Source organism: Salarias fasciatus, chromosome 11 (genome assembly GCF_902148845.1).
Source record: "Salarias fasciatus chromosome 11, fSalaFa1.1, whole genome shotgun sequence".
Lineage (NCBI taxonomy): Eukaryota > Metazoa > Chordata > Actinopteri > Blenniiformes > Blenniidae > Salarias > Salarias fasciatus.
Window position 1 is genome coordinate 35,100,673 of NC_043755.1, and position 25,128 is coordinate 35,125,800.

Consider the following 25,128-nt stretch of genomic DNA (forward strand, 5'->3'; position numbering starts at 1 on the left):
AAGAGGTTCCTCATAAAACAACTTCTTTCAAATGTGCAGCAGCAACGTCACATCCCAGCTGAGCTCTCCCAGACCAGATCCGGATCCAGACAGGAACCGGATCAGGATCGGGATCAGTACGGAGACAAAATGATGAAAAAAGGCATCAAGGACACAAATTGGACACGGAGTCTCTGGGTGGAGCAGGTGGAGGAGCAGGAAGTGGAGCAGGTGGAGGAGCAGGAAGTGGAGCAGGAAGTGGAGCAGGAAGTGGAGCAGGTGGAGGAGCAGGAAGTGGAGCAGGAAGTGGAGCAGGTGGAGGAGCAGGAAGTGGAGCAGGTGGAGGAGCAGGAAGTGGAGCAGGTGGAGGTCTGACTCTTCAGATCGTCACTGACTCCATCAAAGTGCTGGATTCGTGTGAACAGCGACTGATGCAGGAGGAGAACCTGACTTCCTGTTTTGAGCGGCTGAGGACCGTGCTAATGCTAACGTTAAAGCTAGCGCTAGCAGCAGGGGGCGGCAGGAGGTTTGGGTTCCATCAAGACAGAACGTGGCTGGTTCTCCTGTTAGCATGAAGGCTGAAGCTCCGCCTCTTCCTCTCCATCACCGGGCTGCAGAAGAGACGTGCTAATGCTAACGGGTGCCGACAAACTGTGAGCCAGGTGTCAAATGACACATGCTAGGTGCTAATAGCATTAGCTTTGAGAATGTGGCTCTGAGGTCATGCTAACGCTACTTCCTTCAGCTCCACCACAGGCTGACGGGTGGAGCTCGCTGCTGGTGAACGCATAGCTGTGCTAGCGCTACCTGTGAGCTAATGCTAATGGGACGACCGGGACCAGCTCTTCACTTCCAGGTTTTGTTTGTGTTTAGTGTTTTCTTTTTCCAGTGCTCCACTTTTCTCTATCAGTGTTTGGAAAGTGGTGCTAAAGCCAAAGCTAATGCTAAAGCTAAAGCTACAGCTAAAGCTACAGGTAGAGCTTGAAGTCTGCATGAATCTCAGATATCTCCATCATGACGTGAAGCTGTCTGCAGTGTTTGGTTTCCAGATCAACGTTCATCACAGTGCTAATGCTAACTGGAGCTGCGCTAATGCTAACTGGAGCTGCGCTAATGCTCATGCGAGTTGGGCTCCAGCTTCACATGATTAATGTGTAATGTGGAGTTGAAGTTGCTCTACATTCCTCAGGATGGTAACGCTAGTTAGCATTAGCCTCGTCCCATCAGCTTGACCTCAAACCAACATTTTAGGAGTTATTTTTTGTTTTGTTTTTTTTACAGCAGCTGCAGAACGTGTTGCTCACTGTGAGAAACCTGAAGAGGTCAACGTTCAGACCCTTGGAGGAAGATAAACCTGAAGTTCCGTTAACGGTGGCAGGAGCACTGCTGGCGCTGCGGCATCTGCTGGCAGGAGGGGGAATTACACCCGACCCGTCGGCTCCCGGAGGGCCCACTTCAGATTAAAGGCTTTTTTCTTGGATGATTTAAGTAGAAAGTGGGAGGAGCTTTAGATTTCTGGAGAAGCCATCGGCCTCTGGCGCTGATCAGCGCTAACTGCTGCTAGCCGGCGCTGATCAGCGCTAACTGCTACTAGCCGGCGCTGATCAGCGCTAACTGCTACTAGCCGGCGCTGATCAGCGCTAACCAGCTACAGGAACAGGAAGACTCGGGATGGCAGGGTGAGTGACTCCAGCTCCTGACGGTGCCGCCGCTCCGTTTGTGATCCGATCGGAAGCCAGAAGAACCGACGTCGGACGGCGTTTGACATCTGAGTGACGGAACGTGTCGACCAGAGGGGCGGAGCCAAACCGTAGCGTTCTGAACCAGTAGCAGCACAGCAGCCTGCGGAGCGCGGCGCTAATCCAGCAAAGGCCGCCGTCTTTCCAAACATCGGAACAACACCTCCGAGGGGAACGAGAGCTTGTGCATCGAGGGAGAGAGAGTGTGTGTATGTGTGAGATGACTCCTGCTGGATACATTGCACACACACACACACACACACACACACACACACACACACACACACACTCGCACACACACCTGCACACAGCCACAGCAACGACAAGAGCACTAAGTCAGAGAAGTGCAGTTTAGTGTTTTATCAGGAGGCGGGGCGAGCTGTGTCCGCCCAGACTCCGCCCAGACTCCGCCCAGACTCCGCCCTGCTGGTTCTGCGCCACCTCCATCATGGAGTCTCTGTTCTGATGTGTAAAGGCCACTCATGGAAGCCGCCCGCCGTGCTTCTGGTCCCGTCAGAACCGGTCCGAACCGGTCCACGGGACCTCTCAGAACCGGACCGCCGGACGCCTCAGAAGCGGTGCACGGCGGGCTCCGCCTCCCTCCTCTTCAGCTCCTCGCGGTAGCAGTAGGAGCAGTAGTTCCCCGTCTCGGGGTGTCCGTAGTAGGTGCAGCTGGGGGTCCGGCAGCGGGGGGGTCCGGGCTGCAGGGCGCCGGCGCTGCCCAGGGAGTAGTGTCTGAGGGGGGGCAGCGAGGCCCCCGGGTCCCTGAAGCCGTTGGCGTAGGGTTCGGACCCGGGGTAGTCCGGCGGGTCGAAGTCGGGGGGGTAGCAGGGCGGGAGCCGCGGGGGGCTCAGGGAGCAGCCGGAGTACTGGGGGTGGGCGGGGCCCGGGGGGGCGGGGCAGTGTCGGGGGAGGGTGGCGTACGGGGGCAGGCCGGGGTAGGAGGCGGCCGGGGAGCCGCCGGCCAGCTGCCGCCGGGCGTCCGGGTGGAGCGGGGCGAGGGGGGGCGGGTCCATGAAGGAGGCGCGAGGGAGGGGCGCGGCGGCGGAGAACGGCGAGGGGCCCGGGGGGGCCGGCCCGGGCGGATCGCCGTCGCACGGCTCCTCTTTGGCGTCGTGCGGCCGGTGGCCCGGCTCGGCCGCTTCCTTCCGGGGGGGCGGCGCCCCGTTGGCCACGCCCCTCCTTTCGGCGTCGCGGCGCTGCTGCTCCTGCTCCGCCCGGAAGCGCTCCTCGGCGTCGGCCAGGTAGCGCTGGATCATCTCCTCCTGGAAGGGCTGGCGGCTGGAGGCGGTGAGCAGCGCCGAGAAGACGAACTTCCTGTCGCCCTGCATGGCGGCTCGCAGGATGCCCAGGCTCACCTTCACGTCGGCGCCGTACTTGCAGCCGTCGCTGTCGGTGCTGCTGCCGCCGCTGCTCGTGCTGCCGCCCGTGCCGTTGAGGCGCTCGCTGCCGGACGACGGCGAGCCCTTCCCGGAGTCCTCGGAGGCGTGGGCGGACGGCGAGCCCTCCTTGCTGCCCTTCCTGCCCCTGAAGGAGCCCTTCTTCTTCTCGGCGCCGCCCGCCGCCGCCGCCGCCGCGCCCTTCCCCGTCATCAGCCCGCCCACGTTCTTCTTCAGCTTGCTGCCCAGACTCTTCCCGAAGCTGCCCAGCTTGTTGGCCACCGAGTCGGCGCGCTTCTTGTCCTTGTCCTTCTTACTCTTGTCCTTCCCGGCCGAGCCGCCGCCGCCGCCCGAGCCGGACGAGGACGAGGACCCGTTCTTGGGTGGCGGGCCGCCGTTGGCCGCCGCCGCGTCTCCATTGCCGTTGGAGCTGCTGCTGACCGACTCCTTGTCCGACTCGCCGGAGTCCGGAGGCGTCCGGGCGTCCTCGCCCGCCGACGCCGTCGGAGACTCGGGTTGAGCGAGAGGAGCCTGCTGGAGACAGGAAGTGATGGTCAAACCAACAGGAAGTGCACGCAGAACTACTTCCTGTTCAGTGACCAACTCAACACAGGACTCAACTGCAACATCAGCCTATGTCTCTACCCCCCCCAACCCGCCCGCCCTCTCCACCCCTCCCCAAGCTCCGCCCCTAGCCCCGCCCCTCCCCCCGGGGTGTACCTCGCAGGGCAGCGGCAGCCAGCTGACCGTCATGTAGCTGTGCAGCATCTGCAGTTTGGCCTCCAGAGATAACGCCACGCTGCAGGAGCAACAGCAGAGAACAGCTTCAGAACCAGCAGGGCAGTGCAGCAGTGGAACGCTCTGGCAGGACAGCCCCGGTGTCCACAGGCCCAATCCTGACCTGCAACACCGCTAACAGCTCACTGAGGCTAACCGCTAACAGCTCACTGAGGCTAACCGCTAACAGCTCACTGAGGCTAACAGCTCACTGAGGCTAACCACTAACAGCTCACTGAGGCTAACCGCTAACAGCTCACTGAGGCTAACAGCTCACTGAGGCTAACCACTAACAGCTCACTGAGGCTAACCGCTAACAGCTCACTGAGGCTAACCGCTAACAGCTCACTGAGGCTAACAGCTCACTGAGGCTAACCGCTAACAGCTCACTGAGGCTAACAGCTCACTGAGGCTAACCACTAACAGCTCACTGAGGCTAACCGCTGACAGCTCACTGAGGCTAACTGCTAAAAGCTCACTGAGGCTAACCGCTAACAGCTCACTGAGGCTAACAGCTCACTGAGGCTAACAGCTCACTGAGGCTAACCGCTAACAGCTCACTGAGGCTAACAGCTCACCGAGGCTAACCACTAACAGCTCACTGAGGCTAACCGCTGACAGCTCACTGAGGCTAACTGCTAACAGCTCACTGAGGCTAACAGCTCACTGAGGCTAACCACTAACAGCTCACTGAGGCTAACCACTAACAGCTCACTGAGGCTAACTGCTAAAAGCTCACTGAGGCTAACCGCTAACAGCTCACTGAGGCTAACCGCTAACAGCTCACTGAGGCTAACTGCTAACAGCTCACTGAGGCCAACTGCTAACAGCTCACTGAGGCTAACCGCTAACACCTCACTGAGGCTAACAGCTCACTGAGGCTAACCACTAACAGCTCACTGATGCTAACCGCTAACAGCTCACTGAGGCTAACTGCTAACAGCTCACTGATGCTAACCGCTAACAGCTCACTGAGGCTAACCGCTAACAGCTCACTGAGGCTAACTGCTAACAGCTCACTGAGGCTCATTGATGCTAACCGCTCATGGCTAACTGATGCTAACTGCTAAAATGCTCCCTCGCATGCCTCAGAGTGGACTCGATGCACAACTTCACACTTCCTGAACTTCAGGAGGCTCCTTGCTTCCTGTCTTTCATGACAGGACGAGCTGATGAATCCAGGTGCGTCTGACCTCTGTCACCACGACAGTAAAGGTCAGACACACCTGCTTTATCATGGAAGACAGGAAGCACGGAGCCTCCTGAAGTTCAGGAAGTGGTTGAGTTGTGCACAGAGCCCGTTCAGAGCCACACTGCACGGCTTCACCAGTAATCAGGGGCCATCTGTGGAACCTGGTTCTCTCACCTGGACTGGTGAGCAGAACCGTCAGAGCGGTTCTGACTGGCGGAACCGCGTTCTCTCACCTGGCCAGCATCACGTTGTCGTGGTCGTCTTTGCCCCACTCCCAGTCCTTCCCAGGATCCACGGCGAAGTGCAGCGGCAGCATCTTGTGCTCCGAGTCGGTGAGCGGGATCACGACTGGAGGGACGGGGAGAATCGAGGATGACGACGAGAACCCGTCCCGCCGCGGGAACAGAGAACCTGCCGGAACTCACCCTGGTCTCTGCCGCCGTCCCTCTGCTCCATGGACACCAGGGCCGAGAAGTGGGCCTGATCGTAGGCCAGAACCAGGGGGGACCGGTGGCACCTGGCGGCCGGAACCTCCAGGGGAAGGTAGATCCCTCCGAAGGGGATGGGGGCGAAGGCTGTGGAACCGGGGAGAACCGGGAGAACCGCTCAAACACCTGGGTGTGCCGTGTCACGTCACGCTCTGTCGCAGACGCCTGCGATCCTGACTCAGCACTCTGGCTTTCAGCGGAAACAGGATCAAAGAGCTTCACCTTCAAAGTTAAATTAATTAAATTTTAATTTAATTTTAAATTGAACAAATTTCCGCTAGCCAACAGTGAGTTTTATTCTGAAAAACACCGAGACCCGGAACAGGAACAGGAACAGAGCCTTCTCCACCTTGACACCCGGAAACCTTCACCTGTTTGTAATGAGTAACTGGACACCGCATATTAATGCTAATGCTAACACCAGCTTTAGCAGCTAGCGCTGTCAGAGTAACATGTTGCTCCCGGCACCTGTTAATGCTAATGCTAATGCTAGCTTTAGCAGCTACCGCTGTCAGAGTAAAATGTTGCTCCTGGCAGCTATTAATGCTAATGCTAGCTTCAGCAGCTAGCGTGGTCAGAGTAACATGTTGCTCCTGGCAGCTGTTAATGCTAATGCTAGCTTTAGCAGCTAGCGCTGTCAGAGTAACATGTTGCTCCCGGCAGCTGTTAATGCTAATGCTAGCTTTAGCAGCTAGCGCTGTCAGAGTAACATGTTGCTCCCGGCAGCTGTTAATGCTAATGCTAGCTTTAGCAGCTAGCGCTGTCAGAGTAACATGTTGCTCCCGGCAGCTGTTAATGCTAATGCTAGCTTTAGCAGCTAGCGCTGTCAGAGTAACATGTTGCTCCCGGCAGCTGTTAATGCTAATGCTAGCTTTAGCAGCTAGCGCTGTCAGAGTAACATGTTGCTCCCAGCAGCTGTTAATGCTAATGTTAATGCTAGCGCTGACGCTACGTTAAAGCTGTGCTGTGAGCTCAGGACACGACTCGGCGAAGAGCAGCTTCCCGCCGTGGTTCTTCGGTTTTGTTTCTCCCTCTTTTCGACCCGGGTTCTGCTCTGCACTGGCTTGGTTTTTTTTCTCTTCAGTTCTTAGATTTAGATGTTTTTTTTTTTGTCTTTAATTTTTCCGTTTTCAAATCTGCTCACAAGCATCTTTCAGCCTGTGTTAGCCGTTAGCCGTTAGCCGGACTCACCCTCCCCTCCCGAGTCCCTCAGCATGGTGTCGGCCACCACCACGATGGGTCTCCTAAGAACGTGGGCCAGAACGAAGACGTGGAACTCCTCCAGACTCTCGTAGACCGGTTCGTCTGAAGACTCCGCCCTGAAAACCACCAGGAAACAAGAACCATCTGAGTCCACAAGAGGCCGGGACCAGAACTGGACCATGAAGCAGACAGGGACTGCAGTCAGATGGTCTGGTCCTGCTGGTCTGGTCCTGATGGTCTGGTTCTGCTGGTCTGGTCCTGATGGTCTGGTTCTGCTGGTCTGGTCCTGATGGTCTGGTCCTGATGGTCTGGTCCTGATGGTCTGGTTCTGCTGGTCTGGTCCTGATGGTCTGGTCCTGATGGTCTGGTCCTGATGGTCTGGTTCTGCTGGTCTGGTCCTGATGGTCTGGTCCTGATGGTCTGGTCCTGATGGTCTGGTTCTGCTCGTCTGGTTCTGCTCGTCTGGTTCTGCTCGTCTGGTCCTGCTGGTCTGGTCCTGCTCGTCTGGTTCTGCTCGTCTGTTCCTGATGGTCTGGTCCTGCTGGTCTGGTCCTGCTCGTCTGGTCCTGCTCGTCTGGTTCTGCTCGTCTGGTCCTGCTGGTCTGGTCCTGCTCGTCTGGTTCTGCTCGTCTGGTTCTGCTCGTCTGGTCCTGATGGTCTGGTCCTGATGGTCTGGTCCTGATGGTCTGGTTCTGCTCGTCTGGTTCTGCTCGTCTGGTCCTGCTGGTCTGGTCCTGCTCGTCTGGTTCTGCTCGTCTGTTCCTGATGGTCTGGTCCTGCTGGTCTGGTCCTGCTCGTCTGGTCCTGCTCGTCTGGTCCTGCTCGTCTGGTTCTGCTCGTCTGGTCCTGCTGGTCTGGTCCTGCTCGTCTGGTTCTGCTCGTCTGGTCCTGATGGTCTGGTCCTGCTGGTCTGTTCCTGCTGGTCTGGTCCTGCTGGTCTGGTTCTGCTCGTCTGGTCCTGATGGTCTGGTCCTCACCCGCTGGTCCCGTTGGTGCTGAAGTGGATTCTGGGCTCACTGGACGCCAACTTCAGCAACTCGTTCCACTCCTTCTGCCACTCGTCCTCCGTGTAGAGCAGCCCCGACTGACACACACACACACACACACACACACACACACACGGTGTCAATTTTTCTGTTTCTCTGCTTGATGACGGTGGAGGAGGGTGGAGGAGGGTGGAGGAGGGTGGAGCTCACCTCCTTGTTCTGCTGGGTCTGCTGCCACCTCCAGCGGCGCCTCAGAGCCTCGGTCTCTGGACCGTGGTCCATCAGGGAGTACAGAGACTTCCGCAGCATCAGGTCCCGGTCATGGAAACCCCACATTCCTGGACACACACACACACACACACACACACACACACACACACACACACACACTCGGTGGGTCTGCTGGGATGAAGGACGGACCAGAACACTGGGACTGGACTCACCCAGAGACGCTGCGTGAAGCAGACAGTTCCCGTCTCCGCTGGTGGCCAGAGGGAGAAGACTCTGGCAGGACGGGACCACCTTAGACCACCAGTTCAGACGACCTGGGGGGGGGGGGGGGGTCAGGGGAACAGCCAGAGGAAGAGGAGGGAGGTCAGAGGAACAGCCAGAGGAAGAGGGAGGTCAGAGGAACAGCCAGAGGAAGAGGAGGGAGGTCAGAGGAACAGCCAGAGGAAGAGGGAGGTCAGAGGAACAGCCAGAGGAAGAGGAGGGAGTTCAGAGGAACAGCCAGAGGAAGAGGGAGGTCAGAGGAACAGCCAGAGGAAGAGGGAGGTCAGAGGAACAGCCAGAGGAAGAGGAGGGAGGTCAGAAGAACAGCCAGAGGAAGAGGGAGGTCAGAGGAACAGCCAGAGGAAGAGGGAGGTCAGAGGAACAGCCAGAGGAAGAGGGAGGTCAGAGGAACAGCCAGAGGAAGAGGGAGGTCAGAGGAACAGCCAGAGGAAGAGGAGGGAGGTCAGAAGAACAGCCAGAGGAAGAGGGAGGTCAGAGGAACAGCCAGAGGAAGAGGGAGGTCAGAGGAACAGCCAGAGGAAGAGGGAGGTCAGAGGAACAGCCAGAGGAAGAGGGAGGTCAGAGGAACAGCCAGAGGAAGAGGGAGGTCAGAGGAACAGCCAGAGGAAGAGGGAGGTCAGAGGAACAGCCAGAGGAAGAGGAGGGAGGTCAGAGGAACAGCCAGAGGAAGAGGGAGGTCAGAGGAACAGCCAGAGGAAGAGGAGGGAGTTCAGAGGAACAGCCAGAGGAAGAGGGAGGTCAGAGGAACAGCCAGAGGAAGAGGGAGGTCAGAGGAACAGCCAGAGGAAGAGGAGGGAGGTCAGAAGAACAGCCAGAGGAAGAGGGAGGTCAGAGGAACAGCCAGAGGAAGAGGGAGGTCAGAGGAACAGCCAGAGGAAGAGGGAGGTCAGAGGAATAGCCAGAGGAAGAGGGAGGTCAGAGGAACAGCCAGAGGAAGAGGAGGGAGGTCAGAAGAACAGCCAGAGGAAGAGGGAGGTCAGAGGAACAGCCAGAGGAAGAGGGAGGTCAGAGGAACAGCCAGAGGAAGAGGGAGGTCAGAGGAACAGCCAGAGGAAGAGGGAGGTCAGAGGAACAGCCAGAGGAAGAGGGAGGTCAGAGGAACAGCCAGAGGAAGAGGGAGGTCAGAGGAACAGCCAGAGGAAGAGGAGGGAGGTCAGAAGAACAGCCAGAGGAAGAGGAGGGAGGTCAGAAGAACAGCCAGAGGAAGAGGGAGGTCAGAGGAACAGCCAGAGGAAGAGGGAGGTCAGAGGAACAGCCAGAGGAAGAGGGAGGTCAGAGGAACAGCCAGAGGAAGAGGGAGGTCAGAGGAACAGCCAGAGGAAGAGGGAGGTCAGAGGAACAGCCAGAGGAAGAGGGAGGTCAGAGGAACAGCCAGAGGAAGAGGAGGGAGGTCAGAAGAACAGCCAGAGGAAGAGGAGGGAGGTCAGAGGAACAGCCAGAAGAAGAGGAGGGAGTTCAGAGGAACAGCCAGAGGAAGAGGGAGGTCAGAGTAACAGCCAGAAGAAGAGGAGGGAGGTCAGAGGAACAGCCAGAGGAAGAGGAGGGAGGTCAGAGGAACAGCCAGAGGAAGAGGGAGGTCAGAGGAACAGCCAGAGGAAGAGGAGGGAGGTCAGAGGAACAGCCAGAGGAAGAGGGAGGTCAGAGGAACAGCCAGAGGAAGAGGAGGGAGTTCAGAGGAACAGCCAGAGGAAGAGGGAGGTCAGAGGAACAGCCAGAGGAAGAGGGAGGTCAGAGGAACAGCCAGAGGAAGAGGAGGGAGGTCAGAAGAACAGCCAGAGGAAGAGGGAGGTCAGAGGAACAGCCAGAGGAAGAGGGAGGTCAGAGGAACAGCCAGAGGAAGAGGGAGGTCAGAGGAATAGCCAGAGGAAGAGGGAGGTCAGAGGAACAGCCAGAGGAAGAGGAGGGAGGTCAGAAGAACAGCCAGAGGAAGAGGGAGGTCAGAGGAACAGCCAGAGGAAGAGGGAGGTCAGAGGAACAGCCAGAGGAAGAGGGAGGTCAGAGGAACAGCCAGAGGAAGAGGAGGGAGTTCAGAGGAACAGCCAGAGGAAGAGGGAGGTCAGAGGAACAGCCAGAGGAAGAGGGAGGTCAGAGGAACAGCCAGAGGAAGAGGGAGGTCAGAGGAACAGCCAGAGGAAGAGGGAGGTCAGAGGAACAGCCAGAGGAAGAGGGAGGTCAGAGGAACAGCCAGAGGAAGAGGAGGGAGGTCAGAAGAACAGCCAGAGGAAGAGGAGGGAGGTCAGAGGAACAGCCAGAAGAAGAGGAGGGAGTTCAGAGGAACAGCCAGAGGAAGAGGGAGGTCAGAGTAACAGCCAGAAGAAGAGGAGGGAGGTCAGAGGAACAGCCAGAGGAAGAGGAGGGAGTTCAGAGGAACAGCCAGAGGAAGAGGGAGGTCAGAGGAACAGCCAGAGGAAGAGGAGGGAGGTCAGAAGAACAGCCAGAGGAAGAAGAGGGAGGTTCTCATGGTTCCAGTGGGTCTGTGACCCACCATGAGGCCCCAGACCTCCTGCAGGGGGTCAGGGTTGGATCCGGTCTGTTCCGATCCGGTCCGGCCCGGCCCGGTCCGGCCCGGCCCTCACCTGCGTGCTCCAGGGCCAGCATCATGGACTGCTCGATCAGGTCTCGCTCCACGAAGCCGCGGAAGTCGTGGCGGTACAGCGTGAGGTCGGGCAGCTGGAAGGTGCAGAGGGGCGTGTCCAGCAGGGGCTCGCTGCTGCAGGACACCTGGGACCGGGCCAGGGACACGATGCTGGAGCTGGCGTGAGAGATGCCTCTGGACAGACGCTTCTCCGTGGCTGAGGACGACACACAGAGGGCGCTGTGAGCTACGCTACAGCACACTGTATGCTACGCTACGCTACAGCACAATGTATGCTACGCTACGCTACAGCACACTGAATGCTACGCTACAGCACACTGAATGCTACGCTACGCTACAGCACACTGAATGCTACGCTACAGCACACTGAATGCTACGCTACGCTACAGCACACTGTATGCTACGCTACGCTACAGCACACTGAATGCTACGCTACAGCACACTGAATGCTACGCTACAGCACACTGAATGCTACGCTACACTACAGCACACTGAATGCTACGCTACAGCACACTGAATGCTACGCTACGCTACAGCACACTGAATGCTACGCTACGCTACAGCACACTGTATGCTACGCTACGCTACAGCACACTGAATGCTACGCTACAGCACACTGAATGCTACGCTACACTACAGCACACTGTATGCTACGCTACAGCACACTGAATGCTACGCTACAGCACACTGTATGCTACGCTACGCTACAGCACACTGTATGCTGCGCTACGCTACAGCACACTGTATGCTACGCTACGCTACAGCACACTGTATGCTACGCTACAGCACACTGAATGCTACGCTACGCTACAGCACACTGTATGCTACGCTACAGCACACTGTATGCTGCGCTACGCTACAGCACACTGTATGCTACGCTACGCTACAGCACACTGTATGCTACGCTACGCTACAGCACACTGTATGCTACGCTACGCTACAGCACACTGTATGCTACGCTACGCTACAGCACAATGTATGCTACGCTACGCCACAGCACACTGTATGCTACGCTACGCTACAGCACACTGTATGCTATGCTACGCTACGCTACAGCACACTGTATGCTACGCTACGCTACAGCACAATGTATGCTACGCTACGCCACAGTACACTGTATGCAACGCTACGCTACAGCACACTGTATGCTATGCTACGCTACGCTACAGCACACTGTATGCTACGCTACGCCACAGCACACTGTATGCTACGCTACGCTACAGCACACTGTATGCTACGCTACGCTACAGCACAATGTATGCTACGCTACGCCACAGCACAATGTATGCTACGCTACGCCACAGCACACTGTATGCTACGCTACGCTACAGCAAACTGTATGCTATGCTACGCTACGCTACAGCACACTGTATGCTACGCTACGCTACAGCACACTGTATGCTACGCTACGCTACAGCACAATGTATGCTACGCTACGCTACAGCACAATGTATGCTACGCTACGCTACAGCACACTGTATGCTACGCTACGCTATAGCATACAGTGTGCTATGCTACACTACAGCACACGGTATGCTACGCTACGCTATAGCATACAGTGTGCTATGCTACGCTACAGCATACATTACGCTACAGTTAGACTGGTCCGGCCCAGACCGATGGACCAAACCGGACCGGACCACCGGCGGTCCTCATGGGCCGGTCCACCTGGCGCCACGCCCCCGGAGAGCAGCTCACCTTGGACCACCTCTTCCTGGCGGTGCAGGACGGGCCGCCCCCCCCGGACCGGGTCCTTCTCCGACGGCCGGAACGTGGGCTCCTCCGCCAGGGAGTACGTCAGGCTCCCAGCATGCACCTGTCGCAGCTGCTCGAAGTCGCTGAGGGCGGCGGTGAAGTCCCAGTTCTTCCCTGCAGAGGACAGCAGGGGGCGGAGTCTGCATGAGACCGCCTCTGACACTTCCAGTCCACCGGCAGAGCCCTGTGTGTGTGTGTGTGTGTGTGTGTGTGTGTGTGTGTGTGTGTGTGTGTGTGTCTCTAGACTCACCCTCCAGCAGGTCCCGGGCCAGTCCCGGTTCGGCTCCAGTGGAACGGACAAAGTCGGACAGGACAGCGTCCATGTCCCCGGTCATGTGATCATGAAGTCAGCAGGTGTAGAGCAGCGGCTCTGCCAGCAGGGGGAGCAGCCACACCTGCAGACAGCCGGGCGGAGCGTCAGAGAGGCGGAGCGTCAGAGAGGCGGAGCATCAGAGAGGCGGAGCGTCAGAGAGGCGGAGCGTCAGAGAGGCGGAGCGTCAGAGAGGCGGAGCCGAGCGAAGCGGCGGCGATGACGTCGTCACGGCGACGGCAACGCGGACACACAGCCATCTGGCAACCAGCAAGTTGCATTAAAGTTCACTGCAACCGAGCAACGCAACCAGCGGCAGGGTCTGGTCCTGAACCGGAAAGCACCAATCAGAAGACAGGAAGCTGGGTGATGAAAGATGAGGAACTGACTGGTGTGAGGACACAACAAGCCTGAACAGGGACGGCACACACACCGCTCACACACACACACACACACACACACACACACACACACACACACACACACACACACACACACACACACACACACACACACACACACACACACACACACACCACACACACACACACACACACACACACACACACACCACACACACACACACGCAGTCTTGTATTTCTATCCTTGTGGGGACCGTCCATTGACTCCCATTCATGTCTAGCCCCTAACCCTGACCCTTACCCTAACCCTAACCCACACCACAACAAAGCCTAACCCTAAAGAAATGTTTTTGACCTTTTACTTTTTTCAGTAACAACAACATGGTCAAGAAAACACTGTTTCTCCTACTGAGGACCGGAAAAAGGTCCCCACAAGGCACGTCGTTTCACGTTTTGCTATCCTTGTGGGGACATTGGCCCCGACAAGGATAGAAATACGAGAACACACACACACACACACACACACACACACACACACACACACACACACACACACACACACACACACACACACACACACACACACACACTCTGCTCTCCTCTACAGCTACTGTGTTTGTGTTCAACGGTGATTCATATTGAAGACAATCGGACCGTCAGATCACAGGCCTGGATCTCCCTGGATCTCCCTGGATCTCCCTGATCTCCCTGATCTCCCTGGATCCTCCTGGAAGCAGGCTAAAGCTGCTGTGGAGGCTGAACTCCATTTTGACATGAAGAGTGAGAGGGTGAAGCAGAGTGAGAGGGTGAAGCAGAGTGAGAGGGTGAGGCAGGGTGAGAGGGTGAGGCAGAGTGAGAGGGTGAGGCAGGGTGAGAGGGTGAGGCAGAGTGAGAGGGTGAAGCAGGGTGAGAGGGTGAGGCAGAGTGAGAGGGTGAGGCAGAGTGAGAGGGTGAAGCAGAGTGAGAGGGTGAAGCAGGGTGAGAGGGTGAAGCAGAGTGAGAGGGTGAAGCAGGGTGAGAGGGTGAGGCAGAGTGAGAGGAGGGAGGATTTTAATGACTTCACTCTGGTAAAAACTAAAGGAGTGAAAATGAGCAGATGAGGAAGGAGAAGAGGAGCAGAACAGATGAAGAATGAAGCAGAGGACATCTGGACTCCAGACTCCAGACCTGAGGACATCTGGACTCCAGACTCCGGACCTGAGGACATCTGGACTCCAGACTCCAGACCTGAGGACATCTGGACTCCAGACTCCAGACCTGAGGACATCTGGACTCCAGACTCCAGACCTGAGGACATCTGGACTCCAGACTCCGGACCTGAGGACATCTGGACTCCAGACTCCGGACCTGAGGACATCTGGACTCCAGACTCCAGACCTGAGGACATCTGGACTCCAGACTCCAGACCTGAGGACATCTGGACTCCAGACTCCAGACCTGAGGACATCTGGACTCCAGACTCCGGACCTGAGGACATCTGGACTCCAGACTCCAGACCTGAGGACATCTGGACTCCAGACTCCAGACCTGAGGACATCTGGACTCCAGACTCCAGACCTGAGGACATCTGGACTCCAGACTCCAGACCTGAGGACATCTGGACTCCAGACTCCAGACCTGAGGACATCTGGACTCCAGAAGAGAATCTTCCTGAAACAGAAACATGAAGCTGCAGCAGAAGGACTGAATCCGCAGCGCAGAAACAAAAACACCCTTAAGAAAACCGAAGACTGAGACGGAGAAGCTCAGGACAGTTCTGAGCAATTCCATAAAGAACGCCGTCCACCCCAGACGGCCACCAGGGACAGAGACGGCCACCAGGGACAGAGACGCCCTCCAGGGACAGAGACGGCCACCAGGGACAGAGACAGCCACCAGGGACAGAGACGGCCACCAGGGACAGAGACGGCCACCAGGGACAGAGACGCCCTCCAGGGACAGAGACGGCCACCAGGGACAGAGACAGCCACCAGGGACAGAGACGGCCACCAGGGACAGAGACGGCCACCAGGGACAGAGACGGCCACCAGGGACAGAGACGCCCTACCAGGGACAGAGACGGCCCACCAGGGACAGAGACGGCCCACCAGGGACAGAGACAGCCACCAGGGACAGAGACAGCCACCAGGGACAGAGACGGCCCACCAGGGACAGAGACAGCCACCAGGGACAGACACGGCCACCGGGGACAGAGACGGCCACCGGGGACAGAGACGGCCACCGGGGACAGAGACGGCCACCAGGGACAGAGACGGCCCACCGGGGACAGAGACGGCCCACCGGGGACAGAGACGGCCACCAGGGACAGAGACGGCCCACCGGGGACAGAGACGGCCCACCGGGGACAGAGACGGCCACCAGGGACAGAGACAGCCACCAGGGACAGACAGGCCACTTTCTAAAAGCTAAAACATATTTTACCAAACAGCAGCTGCTGTGAAGCTGCGTTCACTCCGCCAAATGTAATTGAAAACAACGGGGAACGCGCGTTCTACCAGGTTCTACCAGGTTCTACCAGGTTCTACCAGGTTCTACCAGGTTCTACCGGGTTCTACCAGGTTCTACCGGGTTCTACCGGGTTCTACCGGGTTCCACCTGGGTTCTACCGGGTTCTACCGCGTTCTACTGGGTTCTACCAGGTTCTACCAGTTTCTACCAGGTTCTACTGGGTTCTACCAGGTTCTACCGGGTTCTACCAGGTTCTACCAGGTTCTACCGGGTTCTACCAGGTTCTACCGGGTTCTACCAGGTTCTACCGGGTTATACCAGGTTCTACCAGGTTCTACCAGGTTCTACCGGGTTCTACCGGGTTCTACCAGGTTCTACCGGGTTCTACCGGGTTCCACCTGGGTTCTACCGGGTTCTACCGCGTTCTACTGGGTTCTACCAGGTTCTACCAGTTTCTACCAGGTTCTACTGGGTTCTACCAGGTTCTACCGGGTTCTACCAGGTTCTACCAGGTTCTACCGGGTTCTACCAGGTTCTACCGGGTTCTACCAGGTTCTACCGGGTTCTACCGGGTTCCACCTGGGTTCTACCGGGTTCTACCGCGTTCTACTGGGTTCTACCAGGTTCTACCAGTTTCTACCAGGTTCTACCAGGTTCTACCAGGTTCTACCGGGTTCTACCAGGTTCTACCGGGTTCTACCAGGTTCTACCGGGTTCTACCGGGTTCCACCTGGGTTCTACCGGGTTCTACCGCGTTCTACTGGGTTCTACCAGTTTCTACCAGGTTCTACTGGGTTCTACCAGGTTCTACCAGGTTCTACCAGTTTCTACCAGGTTCTACTGGGTTCTACCAGGTTCTACTGGGTTCTACCAGGTTCTACCGGGTTCTACCAGGTTCTACTGGGTTCTACCGGCAGCGAGACGTGACGAGTCGGACGCGGTGCGTTTTCACAGCACGTCGCGGCGTTGATGCGTCGGCGGTGCGATTTTGCGACGCGTAGTGATTTTGCGTCCGACGCTGAAGTTGCGAAATCTGAACTTTTGACGCGACGCGATTTTGTGGCAAACCAATCAGAGAGCGTCTCCGTGGTGACGTAGGTCAGGGGGCGGGGCCAGGGAAACACTGGCGCAGCTCCTGGAGCGACGCTGAAACTCGCAGCGTCTGTGGATCACGTGGCGCTCCAGGCACGGCGCCGCCGTCTGGCTTCATTAGCATACACCACTCGCTCAGCAGGGTTAGCATGATGCTAAGCTAACACAGGACAAGGCCGGAAGCCCCGCCTTCCCGCCACAGACGCGATTTTTGACGCAAAATGGCGTTGGCTGTGACGCGCTACAATCAGACGCTTCCAGACTGAAGGCGGAAAAACCCAGACCCGGACCGGTCTACCAGAGCAGGACGGACCCTTAAAGAAGACCTGTCCCCTGTCCTGCAGAACCCTGAACTGGATCATAAAGACCTGACCTCGGTCCAGACCCCGGTCCAGACTCCGGTCCAGACCCCGGTCCGGACCTCGGTCCAGACCCCGGTCCAGACCCCGGTCCGGACCTCGGTCCAGACCCCGGTCCGAAACCCGGTCCAGACCCCGGTCCAGACCCTGGATGACCGACTGCAGTGAAGACTTGAGAACCGGAGAACCGGTCCCTGGACGGATGCATTTGGACCGATGTGACTGGTCCCTGGAGGACCGGGCCTGGACAGGCCTGGGATTCGGTGAGACGGTCAGTCCTCCAGAAAGTTCTGCTGGTCTAACAGAGTCCTTGCTCGACCCGCCATGTGAGGACCGGGCTCTCCGGGGAGCCTCTGGACCAATCAGGACGGGGCTAGAGGGACCAACTACGAGCTGCGACGCTCTGTCTCTCTGGAGGAGCCTGAGGACCATCTGTGGACCGGATGTCCTCTAGACAGCTTCAGAAGGGGGTCTGGTTTCACACCAGACGTATCTAGAACCCAGGAGACGACCAGGAACTACCAAGTTCCAAACCCGAGCTGGACTGGGAGGCCAGGTCTGGAACCCGGAGCTGGACTGGAGGCCGGGTCTGGAACCCGGAGCTGGACCGGAGGCCGGGTCTGGAACCCGGAGCTGGACTCCTCAAAGACTTTCCTGAACTGTCACCAGAAAACCATGATCCAGGTCCTGACTGGACTCCAGGATCCCTGCAGTGGGCACGGGTGTAGTCCCTGTCAGACCCCCACCCACTGAACCAGGACTTCACAGCGCTCTGCAGTTCAGAGAAGAAGAGGGCGGAGCCTGTTACCACGGCGCCGCCCGCTCCGCCAGGCTGAGGACAGCACAGAGACCTGTCCTCTAAGGTCCAACCTGTCCTCTAAGGTCCCCTGAGGACCGGCAGCTGGCGGGATCCCGGTGGGGGGTCAGACCGGGCCGGCCCCGTTAAAGACGCAGTTAGAAAAGGTGGACTAGGAGACGGCCCGACTCCACCCCAACACCGGCCATGAAAGACTCCAGACCTGGACCAAAGACGGACCGACACACCTGACGCTCCGCAGGACGGGTAGGGGGTCCGGTCCCGGCAGGCCCAGCCTGACCCGGACCGGCCCCGGTCTGCAGAAGACGCCCCGTCTTCAACCAGCACGTCCACCCAGACCAGTCCTCCTCCCAGTCCTCCAGCAGACACCAGGTTCTCCCGGTGTGGGATGGACCTGGTCTGGCCCGTCCCCCCACCAGCCAGCAGGGACCGGGACGTCGCGGCCTCAGCAGCTGTGGGTCAGCGGGGAGGTTGTTAGTTCCATTCCTGTCTCCTCCTGTCTGCGTGTCGAAGTGTCCTTGGGCAAGACGCTGAACCCCAAACTGCCTCCGGTGGACGGACCGAGCGCCCTGCGCGGCGCCGCCTCCCCCGGTGTGTGAATGTGTGCATGAATGGGTGAATGTGTGAATGCAGTGTGAAGCGCTCTGCGCTGTGTGTGAGCGCCGTTCAGCAGGCGGCCCGGGGCGGAGGCCACGCCCAACAAGGTCTTGGTGAAGAGGGTCCAGGACGTCCAGGACGTCCAGGACGTCCAGGACGGCTGGACCAGGACGTCCAGGACATCCAGGACGTCCAGGACGTCCAGGACGGCTGGACCAGGACGTCCAGGACGTCCAGGACGTCCAGGACTTTCTGGTTTTCTTCCTGGTAGTTTTCCCTTCACTGTGATATTTCATCCTATCCTGTGTGATCTTGTTACAGCTTTAGCTCGGTATAATCCCTGTTCTGTACCTCAATAAATATGTTTTTTAAATGTTTTGTTTCCATAAATCTATATTTATATCTATTACTGCTGGGCAGCGATGACATTTCTTAATTGCGATTAATCACGTAATTTTTCTGCGATTAATCGCATTATGTGCAAAATACAATAATGAATTCAAAAGTACTGAGTCTGGACCGTCCTGGGCCCGGCAGACCGGGGACTGTTTGTTTTTGCAAGAATTGTGCAAGAAGCTTATTTTACTATAATAATTTTACAATTCATCAAATATGATTTAATATAACTTAAAATACCAAGTCTTTATCAAGATTGTCCGGAGCCCCGGACATGACATGGTAAAAAAAAAAATCAAATTGTGGCCACGAATTAGTTCTATCATTCATCCACTGAACAGTGAAGTCAGCAGCATGTTGACAGATACGGACTTCTGGTCTCAGTAACTCTTTAACTGAACGTCAGTAACTTACAAAGGGCGCTGCATCCCGCCGCTGTGAGCTGGACCACAGGCTGCAGGCTCATTTTATTAAAAGTCTCTGTCTATCAAGCAGCAGAAACAGTACTGGTTTCTATCAGCAGCCGGTAGAGCTGCTTCAGGGACCGTCTACAACTTACAAGACGCTGCAGCAGTGAAGACAATTAGCTACAAAAACAACAACCAACAACTAAAACAACAACAAAAAAAACGTAATACCACCACTGGGATTTACTACAGTGTCACCATAATCGCTACAACCTTCATTTGTCTCCTATCAAATTTATTGGACATGGTATTTGTCTTCACTGCTGCAGCGTCTTGTAAATTGTAGACGGTCCCTGAACCCCGCAGCACCAGGCTGCTGATAGAAACCAGTACTGTTTCTGCTGCTGATAGACAGAGACTTTTAATAAAATGAGCCTGCAGCCTGTGGTCCAGCTCACAGCGGCGGGATGCAGCGCCCTTTGTAAGTTACTGACGTTCAGTTAAAGAGTTACTGAGACCGGAAGTCCGTATCTGTCAACATGCTGCTGACTTCACTGTTCAGTGGATGAATGATAGAACTAATTCATGGCCACAATTTAAATTTTTTTTTTACCATGTCATGTCCGGGGCTCCGTAAGATTGCCACCGCTGACCCCAACACACACACACACACACACACACACACACACACACACACACACACACACACACACACACACACACACGCTCAGTCTTGTATTTCTATCCTTGTGGGGACCGTCCATTGACTCCCATTCATGTCTAGCCCCTAACCCTGACCCTTACCCTAACCCTAACCCACACCACAACAAAGCCTAACCCTAAAGAAATGTTTTTGCACTTTTACTTTTTTCAGTAACAACAACATGGTCAAGAAAACACTGTTTCTCCTACTTAGGACCGGAAAAAGGTCCCACAAGGCACGTCGTTCCACGTTTTGCTATCCTTGTGGGGACATTTGGCCCCAACAAGGATAGAAATACGAGAACACACACACACACACACACACACACACACACCACCTAATCTCCGGGCTGCCTGAATTAGCGCGGCCTCCTGTTTCAGACGCTCTAAAAATAATCCTGAGAATCAGTTTAAAGAGACGCAGCGGCGTCCAGACAGCCCTGCGTCACCGCAACCTGGCAACCCCACAACACGGCAACCTGGCAACCCCACAACACGGCAACCTGGCAACCCCACAGCACGGCAACCTGGCAACCCGACAGCACGGCAACCGGGCAACCCCACAACACGGCAACCTGGCAACCCGACAGCACGGCAACCCGGCAACCCCACAACACGGCAACCCAGCAACCCTGGCAATCCCACAACACGGCAACCTGGCAACCCTGGCAACCCCACAACACGGCAACCTGGCAACCCCACAACACGGCAACCCAGCAACCCTGGCAACCCCACAACACAGCAACCTGGCAACCCCACAACACGGCAACCCGACGGCCTGACAACCTGGCCACCCGCCAGGCCGGCGCCGCCACATTCAGGTCTAACTGGAACCCTGATGCGGGACCAACCGGTCCCGAGTCTCCAGAGAGGGCGGGACGGCAACACCGTCACGTCCATCACTGCCGGGAACCCGGGGAACCCCGTAGAACCCGGGAAACCGCACGCCCTCGGAGCGCGGCGGACTGACAGGAAGAGGAACCGAATGAACCGCTAAGCCCCGCCCCCCGAGCTACTGTTGCTAACTCAGCTAACGTATGTCAGCAACACCCGGCGGTACAGCAACAGTACAGACACAGAGCTCCGGGTTCCAGACCAGGTCCTGGTCTCTGGCTCTGGTTCCTCTGGACCAGACTCTGGTCTGTTGATTTGATTTCAGGGGTTAAAGTTCAGCATCAATCAGCCAATCACAGCTGCTCCTCTGTCATGCGACAGGCTGGACCAATCACATTCCACCTGGTCTACAGAGTCCAGTATGGAGACCACCTGCTGGAGGCTTCAGAACGGTAGCCCCGCCCACCTCTACAGACAGCCAATGAGAACGCTGAAAAGTGAAACTCAGACGATTCAGTGACTGAAAGCTTGAAACGAAGAGACGAGAAGAGTGAGAGCGACTGAACACACACACACACACACACACACACACACACACACACACACACACACACACACACACACACACACACACACACACACACACACACACACACACACACACACACACACACACACACACACACACACACACACACACACACACACACACAGAGCAGCTACCAGGGCCTGAGTCTCCCGGTGAAACCGGATCTGGAAGCGGCACAGATGTCGGGCGCCGCGTTGCCATGGCGACATGATGGCGAGGAGGGCAGAACCACTTCCAGGTAACCGTTAGCCAGAGCGCTAACCAGCTCAGGCTAACAGCACCGGCAACAGCACCACCGTGATCCGGATCTGAATCCGGTCCAACCGGTCCAAGTATGGTCTCCAGTCTGGACAGACCAGGGTCAGTCTGGCCCAGGAGACCAGAACAGACCAGGGTCAGTCTGGCCCAGGAGACCAGAACAGACCAGGGTCAGTCTGGCCCAGGAGACCAGAACAGACCAGGGTCAGTCTGGCCCAGGAGACCAGAACAGACCAGGGTCAGTCTGGCCCACATCGAGTCCGGCTGGACTGTGTTCACGCAGCAGCAGGTGAACCGGATCAGGAGAGACGAGCGATCTCTCCCGTCACCGTGGAAACCGCGCACCCGCACACCACAGCCAGCGAAGAGCGTCCTCCTCTGGACGCCAGCGGTCAGTGTCTGTCCTCCTGGACGTTGTCCCCCGCAGGAGCTGCATAACTGAAGAGAACCTAACCCGTCCCCGTCCTCCTCGTCCTCCAGGCTCTGTCTGGATGTCTCACATGATGGTTCTGCGTTCAGAGGGACACCCGGCTCACAGGTCTGCTGTGGACAGAGGACGTCCACAAAGTAGACCACACGGTCCGGAACCCCAAGCGTCACGGCTAAAGAAGCAAGGGGGACAGAGAGGTCGGGGGGACATCAGGGGGACATCAGGGGGACAGAGAGGTCGGGGGGACATCAGGGGGACAGAGAGGTCGGGGGGACGTGCAGACGGACCTCGAACGCTCTGTAGAAGCGGTTTTCAGATCTCTGTCATCTGGACGCAGTGAAACACCAGACCAGGACCCTGAGGATCCAGGTCTCTGGAGACAGATCACGGTCCACGTCTGGACCAAAGCTTCCTCCATGTGGAGTCTGAAGAGTCCACATGGAGACCAGAACGACCCAGATCTGAGGCTCAGTTCTGAGACTACGGTCTGCCTCTGGACAACCAACCAGGATCCAGAGAAGTCCCCGAGTGGTCCAGAGACCAGCAGAGTCCAGAGCAGATCCAGGTCTGGCTCCAGATCAGATTAAAGTCGGTTCTGGATTCGTCAATCTGATGAAGAGTCCGAGTCCAGCAGCGGTTAAGAGTCTGGGTCTCTTCAATCAGGGCAGCAGAACCCTTGAGCAAAGCCACGTGAGTCCACACAGCCCCGACAAGGTCTGCAGAGTCCTGAAGTGGTCTACACAGTCCTGAAGTGGTCTACACAGTCCTGAAGTGGTCTACACAGTCCTGAAGTGGTCTACTGAGTCCTGAAGTGGTCTACACAGTCCTGAAGTGGTCTACACAGTCCTGAAGTGGTCTACACAGTCCTGAAGTGGTCTACACAGTCCTGAAGTGGTCTACACAGTCCTGAAGTGGTCTACCGGGTCCTGATGAGCCGAGCAGGATGATGACAGAGGAGCAGCGCGATGCAGAACCAGGATCAGCAGAAGTCTGACAGGAACGTTTCTTCAGGACGGCCTACCAGGACGCTTGATCAACCAATCGCAAAGAGAGAACGAGGCTCGCACCGTCACCAAGCCCCGCCCCCTCAAACCACAACAGCCAAGTGTCCTGAAGGCTCCAGGAAGTCAGCAGCAGGATCACGTTTCAGCCTGGAGGCTTAAAGTGACTCCGCCCACAGCCAGATGCTGCCTCGTAAAGCCCCGCCCCCCGCGTCTAGCCCCCCCCTCCACCTCCATCTAGCCCCGCCCCTGGTGACAGCAGATCATCCAGGCCGACTCAGAAGGTCTACAGAGTCCCCATGTGGACTAAAGACTCCAGACGTGGTCTAAACCGTCCCGATGTGGTCTAAAGAGACCCGATGTGGACTAAAGCTTCCAGATGTGGACAAAACAGTCCCAATGTGGACTAAACAGTCCCGATGTGGACTAAAGAGACCCGATGTGGACTAAAGATTCCAGACATGGTCTAAACAGTCCCGATGTGGACTAAACAGTCTGGATGTGGTCTAAAGAGACCCGATGTGGACTAAAGATTCCAGACATGGTCTAAACCGTCCCGATGTGGTCTAAAGAGACCCGATGTGGACTAAAGATTCCAGACGTGGTCTAAACCGTCCCGATGTGGTCTAAAGAGACCCGATGTGGACTAAAGATTCCAGACGTGGTCTAAACCGTCCCGATGTGGTCTAAAGAGACCCAATGTGGACTAAAGATTCCAGACATGGTCTAAACAGTCCCGATGTGGACTAAAGATTCCAGACGTGGTCTAAACCGTCCCGATGTGGACTAAACAGTCTGGATGTGGTCTAAAGAGACCCGATGTGAACTAAAGATTCCAGACGTGGTCTAAACCGTCCCGATGTGGACTAAAGAGACCCGATGTGGACTAAAGATTCCAGACGTGGTCTAAACCGTCCCGATGTGGACTAAACAGTCCCGATGTGGACTAAAGAGACCCGATGTGGACTAAAGATTCCAGACATGGTCTAAACCGTCCCGATGTGGACTAAACAGTCTGGATGTGGTCTAAAGAGACCCGATGTGGACTAAAGAGTCCAGGTGTAACCTTTGAGGCCCGGGTGTGGTTCAGGGATCATGTCCAGATGTGTTTCCGGAAGTGGCTGTGAGCTGTGTTGATGAGAACGTTAAAGGGTTAATCCCTGAGCGCGTGTGTACACATTCCAGTAAGCTGCTGCTTTAAGTGAGTTACATCACTCACACACACACACACACACACACACACCTTAAATATAAACCTGCTAATCCGGATCGTGACTGGACCTGGACCTGGACCTGGACCTGGACCTGGACCCGGGCCCGGGCCCGGGCCGCTACAGGCTCGCAGCGTGCTGGCCAGGCGGTGCAGGTGTTTCCAGAGCCGGGGGTCCCCGGTTCGACTCCCAGATCAGTGACTTGAACTCAACATGGGGAACAATACACATGCTTACATAAACCAGGCGCTCGGGCTCCAGAACCGAGACTCGGACCCGGTTCGGCAGGGGCTGGCCCCGGAGGGCCGCAGTGGGTCCCGGGAGCGGGTGAGTGAGGTTCGGGGCAGGAGGAGCGGAGGTTCGGGGCCACAGCGGCTCCTCCACGGGGCTAATCAGGAGCTAGCGTTAGCTTCGCGGGGTCCGTACCTTCAGCGGCCTGCGGCGGACTTCACATGGTCCCCGGGACGCGTCCAGCCGGCTGCAGCTGCTCCGCGGCGGCCCGCTCTCCCGCATCCACGCTTCACAACTTTTCCAGCCGGTTCCGAGGAGCAAGTTCAGGATGAGATCCGAACCGGAGCGACAGCGACAAACTCAATCCTACAACAACAACGTCAAGCGGCGGTGCGAGCCCCCCCCCGCCCCTCCCCCACCGGACAGCCAACCAATCACAGCCGCGGCAGCGCGTCGCTGACGCTGACGGCAGCCAAT

At 57.0% G+C, this 25,128-nt stretch overlaps 1 protein-coding gene and 1 long non-coding RNA gene across 5 annotated transcripts in view; both read right to left on the minus strand.

The window, feature by feature from the left end:
* LOC115397374 (uncharacterized) overlaps positions 1-13,485 on the minus strand; it is a 14,148-nt gene extending 663 nt beyond the window's left edge. The window contains exons 1-2 of the long non-coding RNA XR_003932464.1: positions 13,454-13,485; positions 1-2,006 (exon numbers count right to left, since the gene is read on the minus strand). The exon at positions 1-2,006 is cut by the window's left edge and continues 663 nt beyond it. This is a non-coding gene — a long non-coding RNA (uncharacterized LOC115397374). The remainder of the gene's footprint in view (positions 2,007-13,453) is intronic.
* The window catches only part of otud7b (OTU deubiquitinase 7B), a 25,710-nt gene extending 663 nt beyond the window's left edge, over positions 1-25,047 (minus strand). For 3 of the 4 annotated variants that reach the window (XR_003932463.1, XR_003932462.1, XM_030103594.1), the window contains exons 1-12: positions 24,847-25,047; positions 12,858-13,002; positions 12,551-12,721; positions 10,833-11,048; positions 8,187-8,288; positions 7,954-8,081; positions 7,735-7,841; positions 6,746-6,873; positions 5,492-5,641; positions 5,300-5,414; positions 3,818-3,896; positions 1-3,631 (exon numbers count right to left, since the gene is read on the minus strand). The exon at positions 1-3,631 is cut by the window's left edge. Coding sequence is in view for 2 of the 4 variants with exons in the window: in XM_030103594.1 (XP_029959454.1) it covers positions 2,288-3,631; positions 3,818-3,896; positions 5,300-5,414; positions 5,492-5,641; positions 6,746-6,873; positions 7,735-7,841; positions 7,954-8,081; positions 8,187-8,288; positions 10,833-11,048; positions 12,551-12,721; positions 12,858-12,942 (2,625 nt within the window). In the remaining 2 variants the exon portion in view is untranslated. The remainder of the gene's footprint in view (positions 3,632-3,817; positions 3,897-5,299; positions 5,415-5,491; positions 5,642-6,745; positions 6,874-7,734; positions 7,842-7,953; positions 8,082-8,186; positions 8,289-10,832; positions 11,049-12,550; positions 12,722-12,857; positions 13,003-24,846) is intronic. The other variant, XM_030103596.1, reaches the window with a different exon arrangement.
* Positions 25,048-25,128: the final 81 nt, after the last annotated feature.